Raw genomic sequence first — 18,810 nt, forward strand, 5'->3', positions numbered from 1 at the left:
AATCAAAAACACTGTCCCTTCCCTCTAGGAACTTAGAATCTGAATTTCCACATGGTTGCTGGATAGCTCTACCAGGGTGTTCTACTGGTAACCTAACTTCAGTAGGTTCAGAATTGAACTGATCATTTCCCCCTCCCCCTAACCTGTTCATCTTCCTTATTTAGTCATCCAGGATCAAAACTTGTAAGTTTTCTTTTTCAACCCCCATCTTCCACCCCCACTCCCACCCCCTCTCAAATGAGATATTTGTAAAGTGCTTAGTACAGTGCCTGACACATAGATGCTTTAAAAAGGCTTATTCCATTGCCTTTCTCTTCATCCTGTCAATTACTAAATCCTGTTAATTCTATTTTCACATTTTTCAAACATTTCTTCTTCTTTTTGATTCGGACTACCTCCTCCTTAGCATAGGCCCTCATCACCTCTGGCTTTGACTATTGTACTAGACATTGTGACCGTGGCATCCCTCCACCTCCCAAAACAAATAAAAACAAAAAAGACAGCTGTCAGTGGCTCCCCATTCCTTCTAGGATCAAATATAAACTCTTCATCCTGACATTACTGGTCCTTCCTGATCTGGCAACAACTTGTCTTTCCAGTCTTTATTTTGAATTATTCTTTCCTTTAATCACTGTACATCACAGCCAGCTTCTCTGCTGGTCTCCACCTCATTCGGTCCCCTTTTCCCTCCATGCATTGCTGTATGCTGTCTCTAATGGCCTGAGGACACTACCTCTTCATTGCCAGGTGCTGACATTTTTTCTCTTAACCATGGCCCAGTTCAGGTGCCTTATTCTCCATGACTGTCTTTTCTGGTTCCTCCAGGACGTATTCCTTGTCTTTGTCACACAATATACCGATATTGGATGCACTTCTGTACGTATCTTGGTAGATTGTCAACTCCTCAAAAGTAAGGACGTTGCTAATGCCAATCAATCAATTGAACAAAAAAGCATTTATTAAGTTCTTGCCGAGTGCTAGACTCAGGGCTGAGCGTTATGACACAAAATAGTCCCTGCTCCCAAGATATTCACTTTCTAATGGGAGAGTTAGCAAGTAAATAACTAGGTAAGTGCAAGATTTATTGAGTAGTTGGTAGATAATCTCAGGGTGGGGATGAAGGGTGGGAGCTTGGAAGGTTCTCCATGAGGAAGGCCCAGCACCCGGGAAACTGAGTCCTGGTGCAGGAGGGATTTGAGCTGAGACTTGGAGGAAGGCAGTTAACACTTGAGGCAGAGGAGAGGAGGGAGCAGCATTGTTCCGAGCCTGGGCCACGGGAGTGCCCAGCGCAGGGCAGGAGCTCCGTGAACGTGCCCCAGCTCTGGCCGCCGGGCGGAGGGCAGGGTTGGACTCGCTCCCCGCCCCAAAGACTCCGGGGAGAGGCCGAGCGGAACACGACTTCCCTCTCCAAGGGCCGCCGGGCTGCAGGAGGGAAAATGGGACCGGCTGGCTCCCACCCCACCCTTCTGTAAGCTGCCCTGCCCAGTTCCCGCTTTGGGAGTTCGTGCCAAGTTGGGGGAGGGGAGCGCATTTGCAGCCTGGGGAAAGGAGAGAGGGCAGTGAATAGGCAGTAAAGGTAGGGGGCGGTGTGTAGGACTGCGGGGGCCAGGTGGAGGTCAAAGCCGAGGTCTGCTTGGAGCTGGAACCCGTCCGAGGCCAGGCGGAGCCGGGCTGGGCGGGGCCCCGACGGGGCGGGCCGGGGATGAGGGCGGAGGGGGAGCATTGCCTCATCCTGTACATTTTACTGGAAACCTGCTGTGCATCCGGAGGAGGAGCCGCCGGGCTGTCGTCCCGCCGCGGCCGCCCAATGGGCAGGCTCGTCCGGGCGGGCCGGCTGCCCCTCACCCACTTCCCGGGTCCCCCGCCCGTCTATATACTGGGGGCATTGTACGCCGCGCCCAGCCGAACTAACCCGTGCGAGAGCGTGCGCCGCGTCGTGCTCCCAGCGCAGCCCCAGCGCAGCCCGAGTCTGTGTCCTTCGGCCCACTGGTGCGGGGGGCAGTGCGTGGGAGGGGAGCGAGTGGGGGGGACACACCCAGAGCGACGCGTGGTCTGCCAGCGAGCATGATCGTGGACAAGCTGCAGGAGGACAGCCGAGGCGGGGAAGGCCTGCTAGACTGCGCGGCCGGCGAGGGCGGCCTAATGACCAGCCCCCTCAACCTGGCCTATTTCTACGGGGGGTCGCCCCCGTCCGCGGCCGTGGGGCCGAGCGATGCCAGCTTCTTGTCGTCCAGCCACTCGACGCCGGGCTCCCCCGGCTCGGACTCCTCCGACTTCTCCTCCTCTTCCTCGGTCTCCTCGGCCTCCTCCTGCAGCGCCCCTGGAGAGTCCCGGGCCAGAGGGGGCCCCCGCGCGGACCGTGTGCAAGGTAGCCCGCGTCCTTGGGATGGCATCCCTTCTCTGCGGGGCGTCCGCGGGCGGGGGTGGCCCGAGAGCCGAGGAGGCGGAGGGGGTGGAGGGGAGGGGTGCGCTGTGGGCATCATCTTTGATAGAGATCAGTAATAGTTTAGCCTCAGCTAAGTTGGGGGAAACTGAGCCCAGGAAATGAGCGGGGAAGTGACTGGCCAAGCTAACAGAGTTGTCATTTTCAGTTTTTTGGATGCTGCAATGAGAGAATAGGAGAGGGATCAGGAATTTTACTGGATTGGTTTGTGCAGTGAAGGTCTTGTGTTTTTCTAAATTGCCATAAAAACATGTAAGTACAACATTTAGAAAACTATAAAGAACAAAATTATAAAGTAATACAGTGATGTATTTCCATTTATGATGTAATTGTGACAGATTTGGGATATTCTAGCTCAGTTGAAAGGTGAGATTTACTAAGTTACTTAGTAACAGAGTGACTTACAGTGATTTAAACACTTCTGTTTCTTTTAATTATGAATTTGATCTAGAATGCTTTCCTCTATCTGTCAGTCCTGTAGTAATAAATCAGTTCAGCTTTCTTTTTGTTTTCTAAGTGAAACTAGTTTTCGGTTTTTTTGAGGAGGGAGGCAAGGAGGAGGTGGCAATTATGTCTTCTAGGAGAATTAAAGATGTCATATCAGTCTTAGTGTTTGTAACCTTTTAAAAACAATTTCTGGTCAGTTTCTTACAAACTTGTTTTGGCATTCTACCCTCCCCCCCAATCTCTCCCTCCCCCACTGGGTCTATTGAAATTTTTGGTTGGCTTTATCATTTTTTTGAATGTGGCATATTTTTCGTTTGAGAGTCTTGTCTTTAAAACCACTCAGTTGATTTTTGTTGTAATAAACTATGGTTATGTTAACTAGTAGGATCATAGTATTTATATCAGGACAGAATCTTGGAGATTAACTAGTTCAGTGCCCTCATTTTACAGATGAGAAAACTGAGGCCCATAATAGAATGTGGAAAGGCCAGCAGTATCCAAATTGGGATATCTTCAAATACAGTTCTATTACTCAGCTAGTGTAATACTGATAGGAGGAGTAAGAATCTTTGGATTATGGAATTTAGAGTCTTTTTCATTACTATGTCTGGGTCAAGCCATTTTCATAGTTTCCTTTTTCGGTTATTTCTTATTCCGATTTTGGCTGCTGCCATGCCTTGGTGTGCCTTAGTCCCTAAAACTTTTCATATCAGATTTTGTGTGTAACCTCCTGTGGCATTTCAAAGCTTAACAAAGTAATCTCATGAACTCCATTTACCCACTTCCAGTCCTCTGTTCTTTTTTTCCCTTTCCCTCTCCCTTCTTCAAATCAAGTGCCTAAAATGTTCCACTTCCTGTCTTTTTTGCTTGTTTATTTAATGAACAACAGATCTAAGAGGTTATGACACAAGTGGTCATAAGTGGAACACTGAACTCATCTTCTGTTTCTAACATTTTGGCTCAAGTTCCAAAACAACAACTTATTTCCTTTTTACTAGGAAGACCAACAGATGATTCTGAAAAAAATTTTTAGGAGGGGAAATCCTCAAGAGTGTTTTTAAAAAAATTATTAGGACACAAATCTAAGGTTTTTGTAAATTGAGATCCCTGGAAAATGTCTATTTTGCCTGACTTGTAGGGTGGAAATGCCAGACTTTTTAATCTTTAGAACATATAGCCTTTGTTTGAAGAACCCACAAAGTGTTAACTAATAAAATAGCTTTAATCCTTACCAACTTTATTGTTCCTGTTTTACAGAGAGTTAGGATTTGAGAGGCAGAGACCCACGATGTGCTGTTTCTCAGATAACTTAGGTCTGGGGTTATCACCCCCCATTTTTGTGAGAGAAAAGCAATTTTTTTATTCCTCAAAGCTTTGAGATTATGTGTGTGTGTGTTTGGAAGTGGTGTGTGATGGTGATGGTATGGAGTCAGGAGCTAACAACAATAATAATAGCTAACATTTATACACATCACACGTATATGGATGTGTATATGTGTGTGTGTATACTTTGCAAGCCTTAAAGTGTATGTGTATATATACATAGTACACATATACATACATATACACACATATACACATACATGTACATATACTATATGTGTGTGTGTGTATATAAATAAATGCTCATTTGATTTTTAAATCAAAAGAAACTTGTGAAATAGACAACTGTTATTGTTCCCATTTTATAGATGAGGGTACTGAGGCTTACTAGAAGTTCAGTAGATTTGCCAAGGGTCACATAGCTAGTAAATATTTGTTGTCTGTGGCGTCCTTGGGAAGTCAGGGGGCTTAATGGCAGGCAATGGCTTCAAGATAAATCAGTAGGCAGGCCCTGAATCAAGACCAGTGGTTTGCCGTAGCTATTGGTTTCACACAGGAGCCCAGAAGAATGTCTCCCCATGGTCTGTTGGCTTTTCTGAATCCCTAGTGGGGAATGGCCAATTCAGTTGGAAGAGACAATTACCCCCCCCAAAAAAAAAGAAAAAGAAAAAAATGGGACACCAGTAGGTCTTGATCTATTGGTTAGGTACCCCCTTAGATGTTATTTATTAATAACCTTAGAAGTTATTTAGATTTGTGTTTTTTAAGTTGGATAAACTCAAATATGGTTTCTTTTTTTTTCATGAGCAGGTGAACACCATATGGCTGGTGGAAGGCAACAGAGAGGACCCTTTCAAGGTGTTCGTGTGAGAAATTCAGTGAAGGAACTCTTGTTGCATATAAGAAATAGTAAGCAGAAGTCTTCTGCTGCAGCTGTGGATGATTTCAAGGTGATGCCTGGGTTGTTGTTGTTGCTTTTGACATAGATTCTGGGCTCGTATTGTGTTCCTAACTGGATTCACCCAGTGGCATGTTAGAGAGAATTTTCATGGAAGAGGAGAGACTAGTACTGAGATGAATGGGATTGTGGTGAGTTAGCAAAATTTGAAATTGGAAATAAATGCTATTGAACCATATTCATTTTAAACTTGAATTGAGGCTAAGATGAAGGTGAGGGATGGAGAAGGTTATTTTGAAGGGAGAGAAAGCAGTAGAGAGTGAGTGTTAATGGAACTGATGTTTACATGCTATAGCACTGGGTTAGTAATTTGTACTGAGAAGTGCCTGAGTGTACTTGAAAGCTCTTCCATCATAGAGTCCCCCTTGTGTTGTGGAGATGACCCTGGCTTGTTATAGGCCACGCTAGTGAAAAGCAAGCACGTCCTGCCACATCTTCTGTCCTCCAGCAGCTGGTCTGAGCTAAGTTTTAGAGAGGCTTGTTACCAGGTTGGCCCTAATGTGATTGTATGTTTTAGTCATAGAAACTTTAAAAAGACCAAGTCCTAAATGGGGCTGTTATTTGCATTGGTGGAGAAAAATGTTTGCACTAATATTTCTTTAAAACTTAAGAGATAGGAAGTTGAATGTGTTTTCATTTCCCCTTGTAGGCACGAAGTGTGACTACAGAGCAGTTTACAGGTAAGAGATTTTTGTAGTATGGTCTAGAAGGGTCTTAAGAGTAAAAGACTTTGACTATATCACAGCAAAGTTTTAAAACAATTCATTTAGAATTCTTTTTCTCAGCAGAGTTGAAGAACATATTGGCACATAGTGGGAAAAGGAAGGGGGCTGATCCTGTCTCTGATGGACCATCTTGCAAAAGGCCAGCTACAGCATTGCACAGCCAGTTTTTGGTAAGTATTTCACATCTTCACCTGTAAGACAAGTTACCCATTAGCTGTATACTTTGATAAGGGAGCCAATTTCAGATATGGTAATTTTTTTTTTCCAGACACCACCCCAAACTCCAACTCCTGTGGATAGCATGGAAGATGTTCATATTAATGAACCCAAACAGAACAATTCTGATCTGCTTCAGAATATTATGAATATTAAAAATGAATCCAATCCCGTTTCCCTGAATACAGTTCAGTTTAGCTGGATGAGCCCGGGGGTTATCAATCAGAGCTCTCCGAGGGAACAGTATCAGGATTTCCATGGAGGGCAGATTCTCACTCCGCCACAGAAGCACCAGCCATTCCAAGTCAGCAGTTCACCACAAGTGATGGATCAATCTCATATATATCAGTTTTCTTCTCCACAGAGCCAGGATCTGCAGCAGCCCTTTAGTCACATTTCAGTCCCAGAATGTAGTCCATATTCTGGAAAACCTCATTCTCCTACCTATGAACCAAACTTATTTGAGGGGCAAGACCTGCTGTTCTGCCCAACCCAAAGCTTTGCATCTCTCCTAAGTGGTCCTGGAGAACCAGAGAATATTGCTGTCCCCATTCAGACTTCACCCAGTGCCCAGCAGCAGCAGCAGCAGCAGCAGTCAAGTGAGATCAACATCCAGAACTTTAACCTGGGGTCAAACAATGCCTGTGATGTTGTGAGTAGGCAGGATCTAGGCTTAACCCCTTTAAATGTTTCCCTGCCACTCCAGAATGTGGCTGGAAATTCGATGAACACCACACAGTTAGGAAAGTCCTTCTTTCAGTGGCAGGTAGAACAGGAAGAAAACAAGCTTGCCAACCTGTCCCAGGACCACTTTGTGTCCAAAGATGCGGATGGTGACACGTAAGTATAGCTTTTTATTTTACACATATAGTTTGGGCAATGGTATTGTTTGTAATAGGCAGCTCAGGGCTCCTTTCAATGCCCTTGCTTCAGTAGTTAGCTAACTACCCCAATATGCTTACTTTAAAGGAAAACTGCCACCATAGAGATGGCTGTCCCTGCAGATCACATGGCCTACTTTAAAATAGTTAAAATATAGGTGTGTTCTTTGAATAGATGTGTATTTGGAAGGCCAGTGCAGGCTTCATCTAAAGAGCAAAAAGCTAAGTAGAGTGTGTGTGTGTGTGTTGTGTGTGTGTGTGTGAAAGCCCATGTGTTGTTTGCTTTACCTTAGTCTGTCTAGGTGTCCCAGCCCATTATTTTAATGGAGGTATTAATAAAAGATCTGAAGGGACCATCCATTTATGTTGTGCTTTAGATGAGTTGAGTAGGTCTGTCAGTTACAAAATAGAGGGGCAGAAATTTGAGAAACCTAAAGTAATTTATTCTCCATCTTTTTTCTCTTCCTGTTCTCCAGGTTACTACACATTGCAGTTGCCCAGGGACGAAGGGCCCTGTCTTATGTTCTTGCAAGGAAGATGAGCGCTCTTCAGATGTTGGATGTTAAAGAACACAATGGTCAGGTGAGATTCTTGTCAGGTCTAGAATTAGACATTGAAAACCTTAGGCTTCTAGGTGGGCAAGGAGGGTTTAAATGCAGAACATGGTCTCTGAGCAGTTACCATTACGAGCCCTAAATCAATCAAGGACATTAGCTGAGGTTTTGAGTAATAAGAATTATCTTGAAGTTAATTGGGCCAAAGAGTAGCTGTGGAGCAGTAAAACTAGCACTTCCTAGTCTTTAAATACATTAATCAACAAACATCTACTAAACACCTACTGTGTTTAATGCAATCCCTCCTGCCTCCAGGAACTGTTAGTAGAACTTTCTGGGGCTGGGGAATGGGGAGAGGCTTCTTATTTCAAGTCATATTTCCTGTTAAAGTAGTTGCATGAGAAAAGCAAACATTGACTTTTTTTTTCCCTCTCTGAATGACCACAGAGTGCCTTTCAGGTAGCAGTGGCTGCCAATCAGCATCTCATTGTGCAAGACCTGGTGAACCTGGGGGCCCAGGTGAACACCACGGACTGCTGGGGAAGAACACCACTCCATGTCTGTGCTGAAAAGGGCCACTCACAAGTCCTTCAGGTGAGGAAACTCTCTGTCTGGACTAGGCACGGTTCCCTGATTGGTAGAAGTGTAAGCACTTGTGTTAGCACCGTCTCTCCCAGCTGGGGACCCTCCTTTTGACCTGACCAGACTCTGTCCAGACCCTGTCATTTGGTTGACCTGGAGAGTTAACTTGAGCTGTTCAGCACACACTTATTTGTACTCTCCCTCCCCCCTTCAAAGCCCATTATTAAATGTTTGCTTCTATTCTTTAAACTTTTTTGCAGGCAATTCAGAAGGGGGCCATCTGTAGCAATCAGTTTATAGATCTGGAAGCTACCAACTATGACGGTGAGTGAGTGATTGCAAACTTGTTAAAAGCTGACCAGGGCTTATGGAGCTAGTCTTAGGCAAGCCTTAAGCTTATTAAATATTATATAACTGAGGATATGGAAAGTGGAAAGCCAGATAATCCTTTTTTCAAGGCATGCCAGGTACAGTAACCACAACTGCAGTTTGTTAGGGTTTAAGCAGAATGGTTGAGGCAACTAGATGGCACAGTGATAGCATTCTGAGCTTGGAGTCAGTAAGACTTATCTTCAAGGGTTGAAATCCAGCTTCAGACACTTATTAGCTGTGTGACTGGCAAAGTCGCTTAACCCTGTTTGCCTTAGTTCCTTATCGGTAAAATTAGCTGGAGAAGGAAATGACAAATCACTCCAGTATCTTTGTCAAAAAAAGCCTCCAAAATGGGGTCACAGAGAGTTGAACACAACTGAACCGCCACAACAGAATGGTTGCCTTTTTTATTTTAAACCAGAGACTTATTAGGAGGCATCATAGACAGTAGAGCTAGAAGGGAATTCATAGGCCATCTAGTTGAACTTTCTTATTTTCCAGATGTGGAAATTGAGTTTTACAAATAATTTATAGAACATCTCAATTCTAAGTCTGGAAAAGGACAGGGCTGGACTGTGTGACGCTTAAGGTCACTTGTAGTTTCAACTCTTATCGTTCTATGAGTCTAGTTATACTTTGTATTCCCTTAAAACCCAGGCTTATATCATTAATTACTGTAGTGAGACAAAAAAAAACCCCAAACCATGAGTACTTAGAGAGATTTCAGACTCTTGCGTGGTATCTGGGCACCAGAAATGTTTTCCCAATAGCCATGTTCATTTTGGATATCAAGTCAGATGAATAGCTGCTTCATGATTTTGTGATTTCTTTCTCTAGGTCTCACTGCTCTCCACTGTGCAGTGGTGGCTCACAATGCTGTGGTTCACGAGCTCCAGAGGAACCAGCAGCATCACTCACCTGAAGTCCAAGACCTTCTCCTGAAGAACAAGAGTCTGGTTGACACAATCAAATGCCTAATCCAGATGGGAGCCACTGTGGAAGCGAAGGTAAATTTATGGAAGGTGCCTAGGATTAGAGGCAGGCAGCCTGGTGAAGTGGATGGGGATTGGGCAAGTTGGTTGTGCTTCAGTTGCCTCCTTTTTCAGTTAGAAGTGTGAAGTTTGATTCTATGGCCTCATTATGTTCTGTTTCCACTGTAACGTCTATGATCCTTTGGCCTCCGACAGAGAAAAAAGAAGGCGGTTAGTTACAACACTCGAAACTTCATGAATTTTTCCAAAGCCTTATGAAATGTTCCTTTTAATAGGAGTGTAATAATTGGGGAAACAGTAAAGTATCTTTAATTGTAGACAAATACCTTATGAAATTTTTTATTAGCTCTTAACCTTACATTACTTCTCTATTCCCTTTCCCTCCCAACTTGCTTAGTGCTGAATTAGATTATTCTTAATCGAAAGGAAGACAAAAATCCCACTTTCTCTTGAAATTGAGATGGAAATTTAGTCTTTCTTTGTCATCCACTAGGGAAGGTTGTGTTTTTCATGGAAGGGATTCCTCTGAATGATTAGTAGTGGGTTGCTGTTTTTTTGTTTGTTGGGTTTTTTGTTAATTGGCTCACAGTGTGAATGTGTTGGTGATTTTCCATTCTTCCCTTTGACTAGGATCGTAAAAGTGGCCGCACTGCTCTTCATTTGGCTGCTGAAGAAGCCAACCTAGAACTGATACGCCTCTTTTTGGAGCTGCCCAGTTGCCTGTCTTTTGTGAACGCTAAGGTAACTTGTTAAAGCTTCCTCAGCATAGCTGGCAAGTAGGAACAAGCCTGATGTCAAAGTCTTAAGGCTGTTGGCACTGGGGAAAAGTCCCTCTCGCTGATGGACAGGGATTACTTCATTTCTCCTTCTCCAGGCTTATAATGGTAACACTGCCCTCCATGTGGCTGCCAGCCTGCAGTATCGAGTGACCCAGTTAGATGCAGTCCGTCTGCTGATGAGGAAGGGAGCTGATCCAAGTACTAGGAACCTAGAGAATGAACAGCCGGTTCATTTGGTTCCAGATGGCCCTGTTGGAGAACAGGTAACAAAATGGGGAGGGAATAGGTTTAGACCCTTCATTCACTCATCTAATAAACATTTATTAAGTATCTGCTGTATGCCAGGCACTGTGCTAAATGCTGGGGATAAAAAAAAAAAAGCAAAAGACAGTCCTTGCACATATACAAAGCAAGCTATATGTGGGATAAATAGGAAATAATTAAAAGAGGGAATTAATAAAAAGAGTACTGGAATTAAGAGGGGTTGGGAAAGGCTTCCTGTAGAAGGTGGGATTTTAGTTGGTACTTAAAGGAAGCCAGGGAGGTCAGTAGTTGGAGTGGATTAGGGGGAGAATTTGAGGCATGGGGGACAGCCAGAAAAAATGCCCTATTATACAAAGGATGGACAGAGGTCTGTCTAGGACCCTTATAATTTACAGATTAACTTCTTCATGTCTCAGACAGGGTATATGAGGAAGGAATGCCAGTTATTTAGTTGCATTGTCTCCTCAAAGAGATCTGATGAAGCTTATTCATTCATTCATTCATTCATTCATTCATTCACTTATTTATTTATTTATTTATTTATTTATTTTCAGATAAGACGGATCCTGAAGGGGAAGTCTGTTCAGCAGAGAGCTCCACCATATTAGCTCCATGTGATCTGAAAGTCTATAGTCAACACTCACTGTCAGTTAGGCAGTCCTGATGTATCTGTAAATAGACCATTTGCCTTGTAAATGGCAAATGTAAGTTGTTTCTGTGAAACAAAAGCATTTAGTTCACTATTATATAGTGGGTTATGTTAAAAGAGAAACATTTTTAAACATTTAATTCCTCTTAATATATTGGAATTTTACATTCCCAGGTGGCTGGGATCTAAACACTTATATTTTTTAGTGGTTCAATTGACTAGGTAGGAGAAGATTTTTTTGATTTGTTATATAAGGCATTTATCAGTTTGTTGGTGCCAGTTTAAGAGTGGACAATTCACAAAAAAATTTTTTTTTGGGAGGAATCAAAGCATTTAGAAAAAAAAATGAATCTGAAAATATTGTGGCTGCATTTTGCCTAATGTGGTACCATGCAGTTGAGCATGTGACGTTTATACAGGTGTTTAGCCTTATGAATGATCAAACACAAAGATGGTTGAAATTTTCAGAGTGTATATATTTGCTCTTTTTCTGTTTTAAAACTAGTTCCAATGTACATACACTGCTAGACAAGTGGCTATCCTAAATTTTAAGTGAATAATGATTTTTAAAAGTAATGATTTATTATTACTGATACATATCTAAAGAAGCTTCTGTTTTTGAACCACCCAGAAAGTTTCTGTAGAGAAACTGAATGGAGCAATTGGGGCACTTTGGTGAAAGACAAAGCTTCATTTAGAATATGATGATATTTTCTTCTCATTCAGTGAGCTTCTGATAATTCTGTTTGTAAGAATTACGTATTCTTGAGGAGAACATTTCTTTCCTCCAGGGTTTTTTTGTCTTATCTCATAGGAATAGCAAAAAGTCACCATCAAAGCAATCACCTAGATTTTGTTCTCTCCTTAATAAGTGTACTAATGATAATGTATAGTTGTGTTTTGTATTTATTGTATAGTGAAAAATGTCCTACTTTATTTTTTAGTTCTCAACTAATTGTTGATATACTCTATTAACACTGCCCGATCTCCAGGGTGCCCAATTTAACTAGTACAGCTATGATTGCACACTAATTCCTTCTGCTGGATTTGATTCCTTTAAAAAAACAAAACAAAAATTTTCTTAAATGATGGAAAGTATCACATGTGACTGATCTTTGTGACTAACTTAAATCCCTTTAAAAAAGACAGCTTTTGGTTTGATCACATTGTTTGAGTAAGTATGTCTTGTGGACAAAAATTAGTTGTAAACATTTGGTGTCAACGAATGTAGTTGTGATGTGTACAGTTAAGTATACTTTGAATAACTTTGTATGGTTTTAAATAAAGTTATTAATTCAGTTATTCCACTGTCTTTAAAGTGTTTTCTTCTTCCCTTGTCTTGAATAAATCTTGGAGCGATAGCAAAACTTGCTACTTGATTTATTTAAACATAGATCATTGACGTTGGAGAAGATGAAACATTAAATTGTAAATTGTCACTTATATCCACCTCTTCAGAACTGTCAGATGCTAAATATCATCTGTGGCAGATAGTCATCCTTTAGAAGTTTATATATTAAAGCATCTTAAATACAGCAAGATCAGATCTTGAGGGACCTTGGACCTTTTTAGGTTTTTGGTTCCCATGATATTTTTGTTGGGTTTGGGGGTTGGGATAAAGAATAGGGAAAAATAGGATGGAGAGACAATACACTAGGGTGAAAGGATATGTAATTGAGCCAATGACAGGCAGCATGGTGTAGTGGCTAGAGAGCTGGTTTTGAAGCCAGGAGGACTGGCATGGAAGTCCTGCCTCTGACATACCAATTGGCCTTGACCAAGTCACAACCTAGAAGACGAAACTTTGCCTAGCAAGGCATCTCTAGAAGACTGAAGTACAGAAGTGTTGACCTGCATTGACAGTGGGAGTTTTCTTACTCATGAGATCCTTATAATAATGAAATCACACAGGTCAGGCCCTATTCTTTATTAAGGCAGTAATAGATTGTTTCTACTCCCATACTAATCATTACCGCAAATTAGTGAGACTCTATTATAGTATTGTCAATGTTCAGGGTGGCTAGATGGTACAGTGGATAGAGTGCTGGAACTGGAGTCAAGAAGACTTATCTTCCTAAGTTCAAATCTGGCCTCAGATGCACTAGCTGTAGGACCCTGTTTATCTCAGTTTCCTTACCTGTAAAATGAGCTGGAGATGGAAATGGCAAAGTATCTTTGCCAAGAAAATCCCAAATGTGGTCACAAAAGAGTCAGATATGATTGAAAACAATGGAACAACAACTGCCATTGTTAATTTCTCTTACTTTCACTTGGAAATCCATTACTGTTATGTATTAAAGCCACTGAAGTCTTGTGTATAATGGGTCAAAGGCATGCAGATGCTTTATAAACATACTTGTATCACTGCTGTGGCTGGAAAATGGTGGGGAAGCAGGAAGCCTGGGATAATGGGAAGAACATTGGCTTTAAGAGTCAAAGGTCTAAGTTCAATGTGAGCCTGGACAACTTTACTTTCTTTGTCTGTAAAATGGGGATACTATGAAAATACTTTTGTTCTCTACCTCAAGAACTTGGTTTGTGGAAAGGTCTTTGCAAACCATAAATTACATGAATATGTGCTGTTATTCAGGGGAAGTGGCCAAGTCACTAGTCTTTTCTTATCTCATGCTACGACCTGACAATGAGCTAATGAATAGAAACACAATTGGACTTGACCCATACAACCTACACAATCATCGCAGAATTTTGGCAAAACAACTGGAAAGAGGCTGAATCAAATGGTGTACAATTTCTATTTCAGAAGAAATGAACTGCCCTTAGGGTAGGTGGAGTCACTACTGCTAATCCTACTTTTAATCTAATCAGTACTTTGGCAACATCCAGCATTGTGTGCTTCATGGTGATGGGGGTGACTCACTATCCCACCTCCTTAGTTCATGTTCTTCTCCCCAGTCCTATCCTGTCCTCTCCCACCTCTGTATATTTGCTTAGGTTATTGCCCCAAGCCTGGAACGCACTACCACATTGTCTACATGTTTCAATCCTTTCCTTTTTTTTCAAAGTTTAGCTCAAGTGAGACCTCTAGCGTGTGGAAGATCCCTCAATCCTTCAAGCTAGAAGAGATATCTCTGATCTCTCAGGCCACTTGGATCCCCCCTGGACACTATCCTCAAACATATTTTTGGTATGAACATATTTCACTCTCCCATTAGATTAAAAGCTTCTTGGAGGCAGAGACTGTGCTATCTTTTATCTGTATATATCTCTAGTACTAAGCAGAGGTCCCAATGAAAAGCAGGCCTTTAGTAAGTGTTGAATCAATTCATTTAATTCAAGAACCCAAAGTCTTCATACCCAGAGAGGCAAAATGTATCTCTTGCAAACAGCTCGGAATGAGGGAGGTGATAGTTCTTCTGGCCTCTGTGCTGTCAGGACTTCCCTGGTATATTGAGGGTGCAGTTTGCATTTTCAGAAGAGCATTGCTGAGCTGCAGAGGGTCTGGTGGAGAGTGACCATGATGGTGAGTAGACTGGAGACAATGCTAATTTCCCTAACATTAACTATTGGCATCTTTTGTCATCTTTTCCAACTTGCTAAGTGTGAAGTGAAACTTTGGAGTTGTTTTGGTTTGCCATTATCTTGGTAATGATTTAGGGCAGCTCGGTGGTGCAGTGGTTAGAGTGCAGTGTGTGGAGTAAGGAGGACCTGAATTCAAATCTAGCCTCAGATGTTTACTAGCTGTGTGACCCTGGGCAGGTCACTTAACCCTGTTTGCCTCATCTGTAAAAATGAGCTAGAGAAGTAGAAGTAAATATCAAACCACTCCAATGTCTTTGTCAAGAAAACCCCAAATGGTGCCACAAAGAGTTGGACATGACTGAACAATGACACCTACCAATGCTTTTTCCATACTACTGTTTATCTTTTGCAATTCTTTTGAAAACTTTGTCCATATCCTTTGACAACTTATTTACTGGCAAATGGATTATGGTCTTACATAGTTCTGTTACTCGTATATCTGACTTTATTTAGAAATATTTAATATGAAGTTGTGTTGTTCTGTTTTTCCCAGTCAGCTGCTACCTTTTCTTAATTGCTTAATTGTGTTCTTGTGTAGCAGTGATGAGTGCAGGGTGCACCTGAAATGATGGAATATAGATGTGTGGATCCTACTGTCCTGAAAGAAATTCACTCAGACTGTTCTCCAAGTTAAAGAAAGGCATTTATTAGGGTGATGCACCCAACAGGGCCCGTTCCCACATGGGAGAGAGCATAGGTGGTGAGCCCTGCTTTCCTTAAGGGAAGCACAGCATGGTGGGGGGCCTGCTCCTCTTAGGGAGGCAGAGTGGGCCCTGCTCCACAATGGGAGGCAGACCGGCTCAACTTCTCCTAAGAGGCAGAGAAATTATTGGGGTTATTGGTCTATACACAGCAAGATGGAATGGGGGAATGGGAGGAGGGGCAGGCACTGCTTTGGAAAGCCTGGGATATCAGGTAATCCCGAGGTGCCTTTGTCATACAAATACGTAAAGAGAATAGGACAGGGGGAAGGGGAGGACTGCTCCTGGATGTCACTTGGTCTGTACAGACAAGCAAAGGGAACAGGAAAGGGGGAGGGGAAGAGTTGTTCTGGAATGTCAGGTAAGGGAGTACTTTCTGAAAGCACATAGGTAAGTCCATGGTGGGGGGAGCTTCAATGCATAGTCTTTGACCACTTTTCTGGCTGGTCACATCCTGCATCTTATCTCATATCTCACATCCTGCATCCTGCTGGCTCCATCTGCCTGGAGTACTGTATCTACCTCATCAGCAGGACTTTGTCAATGGATAAAGTTCCCATCACTAGGCTATTAGATCCCCTAAGAACTGTGTTACTGTGACTCTCTCTTCTCTCTATTTTAGAAGGAAGGGGGAAAGCTAAAATTTTGCAGTGGGCAATGTAGGCAATGCGTTATAAACCTGTAGGTATTTTGTTTGTTAAAAGGCAGTTGAGTGTGACACACACGCGCGCACACACACACACACACACACACACACACACACACACACAGAAGGAAACTCTAAAGCCCTGGAATTTCCCCAGACTGGGGCTTGAAATAAACCAAAAATGATTTTATTGTTAAATTTTATTCTAACTCCCCCAAATCAGACAAAAAAAAATAAGGTGAATCTGGACTGTCTTGGGTTCCCTAGAGTACAAACTAGCTAGCAATGGGGTTGGAGGAAGGACACTTGGTAAGTTAAGGATGCCTTTTTTTTTTTCCCCAAAGAAGCTCCACGGTAGCCTCAGGCAATTTTTCTTTCCATTCTGTGGAGGTCACGGAAACCCCTCCCCCCAGGGTGAGTCAAGGGCCCAGCTAGAGAGAATCAGGCCTAAAGAAAGGAATTTCTGGGTTTGTGGCAGGAGTGGGATAGAAGGAGTAGCTAATTCTCCTCTTTTGACAGAAACCCACAACTCTCATTAGTGCTGTTACACATACAAAAGTTTTTCAATTCCAATTCAAAATTATTTATTTTATCTTTTGTAATTGCTTCTACCCCTTGTTTGCTTTAACAATTCACTCATGCCCATAGCTGTAAAAGGTACCTTATCTAGTTCTCTTCTAATTTTTTTGGTATGATCTTTAACATTCAAATTTCATGTCCATTTTGAGTATTCAATATACTATTTGTTCAAAAGCTGTGGATAAGTTCGCCTACCCTGACAGTATACTTTCCAGGTATATACACACAGATGATGAGGTTGGCACATGCATTGCCACAGCTCAGTGTTTGGGAGGCTCTGAAGAAAAATGTGGGAGAGAAGACGTATTAGGCTGCTTACCAAACTGAAGGTCTAAAAAGCCATTATACTGACCTCATTGTTTTAGGCCTGTGAAACCTGGACAGTATACCAGAACCATGCCAGGAAGCTGAATCGCTTTCATTTGAATTGTCTTAGGAAAATTCTGAAGATCACCTGGCAAGATAAGGTACTGGTCACCAAGGTTCTTTCTCTTTTTTTTTTTCTCTTTTGGTAAGGTGATTGAAGTTAAGTGACTTTGCTAGGGTCACATAGTTAGTGTCAAGTGTCTAATCTGAGACCAGATTTGAACTCAAGTCCTCCTGACTCTAGAGCTCTATCCACTGTGCCATCTAGCTGCCCCCTGAGGTTCTTTCTCCAGCTAAACTGCCAAGCATTCAAATCCTACTGTAGAGAGTGAAACTTGGACTGGCTGGTCACATTGTTTGAATGCCAGAAATATGTTTGCCCAAAAGGCTATTTTATCTAGAACTCACCCAAGGCAAACACTTACATGGAGATCAAAAGAAGCAGTACAAGGACATTTTCAAGGTCTCCCTGAAGAACTTTGGAATTAATTGTGAGACATGGGAGACATTAGCACAGGACCACCTAGTATGGCATGCCTGCATCAAGGAAGGCACTGCACTTTATGAGCAAAGCAGAATTGCAGTGACTCAAAAGAAACGTGAGATGTGTAAATTTGAGCCATCTTCTCAAATGTTCATATGAACTATTTGTGCCCAACCTGTGGTAGAGTCTTCTGAGTTCATATTGATCTGATCAGCCACAGTTGGACACACTGTACCTTGACCCCAACATAGTGATGTCATTATGGTGCTCTTCTGAGTTTACTGTGGCATATGGTATAAAATGTTAGTAAAGGCATAATTGTTTCCGGGCTACTTTCTAGTTTTCCCAAGAAATCTCATTAAATATGGAGTTTTTCTCCTGTACTTTATATTTCCAGGTTTATCAAACAATGGATTATTAAGTTCAATTACTTTTTTATTCTTCCTTATCTAGGCTATTCCATTGCTCTACCTTCCTGCTACCTTCCTGCTTTTTTAAAAACCAGTCCCAATATTCCTGATGATTCCTGCTTTATAGTATCAGTTGTTTTATAAACTGCCCCCACCCCATCAATTCCTATCTTTTTTTTTCATTATTCCTTTGATGTTCTAGATTGTTGTTCTTTCAAATTAATTTAATTACTTTTTTGGAGGGCAGGTTTTAGCTCTCTTTCCTTTGATAATTTGATTGCTATAACAAAATCTATAAATTAATTTTGCTTGCATTATTATTTTTATCATATTAACATGATCCAGTCAGGAACATTGACTATGTCACCAATTATTTGTTTTTATTTATACTTTAAGTATTTTGTAATTCTATCTCTGCAAGTATTTAGTATACTTCAGTAGATGGACTCTCAGATGCTTTATGCATTTTTGTAATAGTTTGAATGGGATTTCCCTTGCTATTATCCCTTTCTGGATTTTGATATTGCTTTATATAAATGCTGCTGATTTTTTTTTTTTGGTGAGGCAGTTGGAGTTAGGTGACTTGCCCATGGTCACACAGCTAACAAGTGTCAACATCAAGTGTTTGGTCTGAGATCGGATTTGAACTCAGGTCCTCGTGACTCCTAGGCCGGTGCTCTATCCATTGAGCCACCTAGCTTCCCTGATGCTACTGATTTTTGTGGATTTGTTTTGTAACTCACTACTTTATTGAAGCTATTGTTTCTTTGATGATTCCTAAGGATTTTCTAAGTAAACCATTATGTCACCAGCAAATACGGACAGTTTTTCCCTCTGCCTGTATTTATGCTTTTAATTTCTTTCTCTTTTTGCTATTGCTAGCATTTCTAGAGCTATAT

The 18,810-nt window shown here is 41.9% G+C and overlaps 1 protein-coding gene and 1 non-coding gene across 6 annotated transcripts in view; both read left to right on the forward strand.

Moving 5' to 3' along the window:
- NFKBIZ (NFKB inhibitor zeta) overlaps positions 1–12,487 on the forward strand; it is a 48,190-nt gene extending 35,703 nt beyond the window's left edge. The window contains exons 1-12 of one of the 5 annotated variants that reach the window (XM_020999910.2): positions 1,973–2,368; positions 5,024–5,163; positions 5,821–5,851; positions 5,957–6,066; positions 6,165–6,952; positions 7,470–7,575; positions 7,995–8,141; positions 8,390–8,453; positions 9,339–9,508; positions 10,124–10,234; positions 10,368–10,535; positions 11,091–12,487. In XM_020999910.2, coding sequence (XP_020855569.1) covers positions 2,065–2,368; positions 5,024–5,163; positions 5,821–5,851; positions 5,957–6,066; positions 6,165–6,952; positions 7,470–7,575; positions 7,995–8,141; positions 8,390–8,453; positions 9,339–9,508; positions 10,124–10,234; positions 10,368–10,535; positions 11,091–11,144 — 2,193 coding nt within the window. In that variant the 5' untranslated portion in view covers positions 1,973–2,064 and the 3' untranslated portion in view covers positions 11,145–12,487. The other 4 variants (XM_020999911.2, XM_078146666.1, XM_078146667.1 and 1 more) reach the window with 4 other exon arrangements.
- On the forward strand, positions 4,719–4,854 carry LOC144454669 (small nucleolar RNA SNORA2/SNORA34 family). The gene has a single exon (XR_013483179.1). It is a non-coding gene; the product is annotated as a small nucleolar RNA SNORA2/SNORA34 family (small nucleolar RNA).
- Positions 12,488–18,810: the final 6,323 nt, after the last annotated feature.

Source organism: Phascolarctos cinereus, unplaced genomic scaffold, assembly GCF_003287225.1.
Source record: "Phascolarctos cinereus isolate Bilbo 61053 unplaced genomic scaffold, phaCin_HiC Scaffold_726;HRSCAF=1367, whole genome shotgun sequence".
In the NCBI taxonomy this organism is placed as follows: Eukaryota; Metazoa; Chordata; class Mammalia; order Diprotodontia; family Phascolarctidae; genus Phascolarctos; species Phascolarctos cinereus.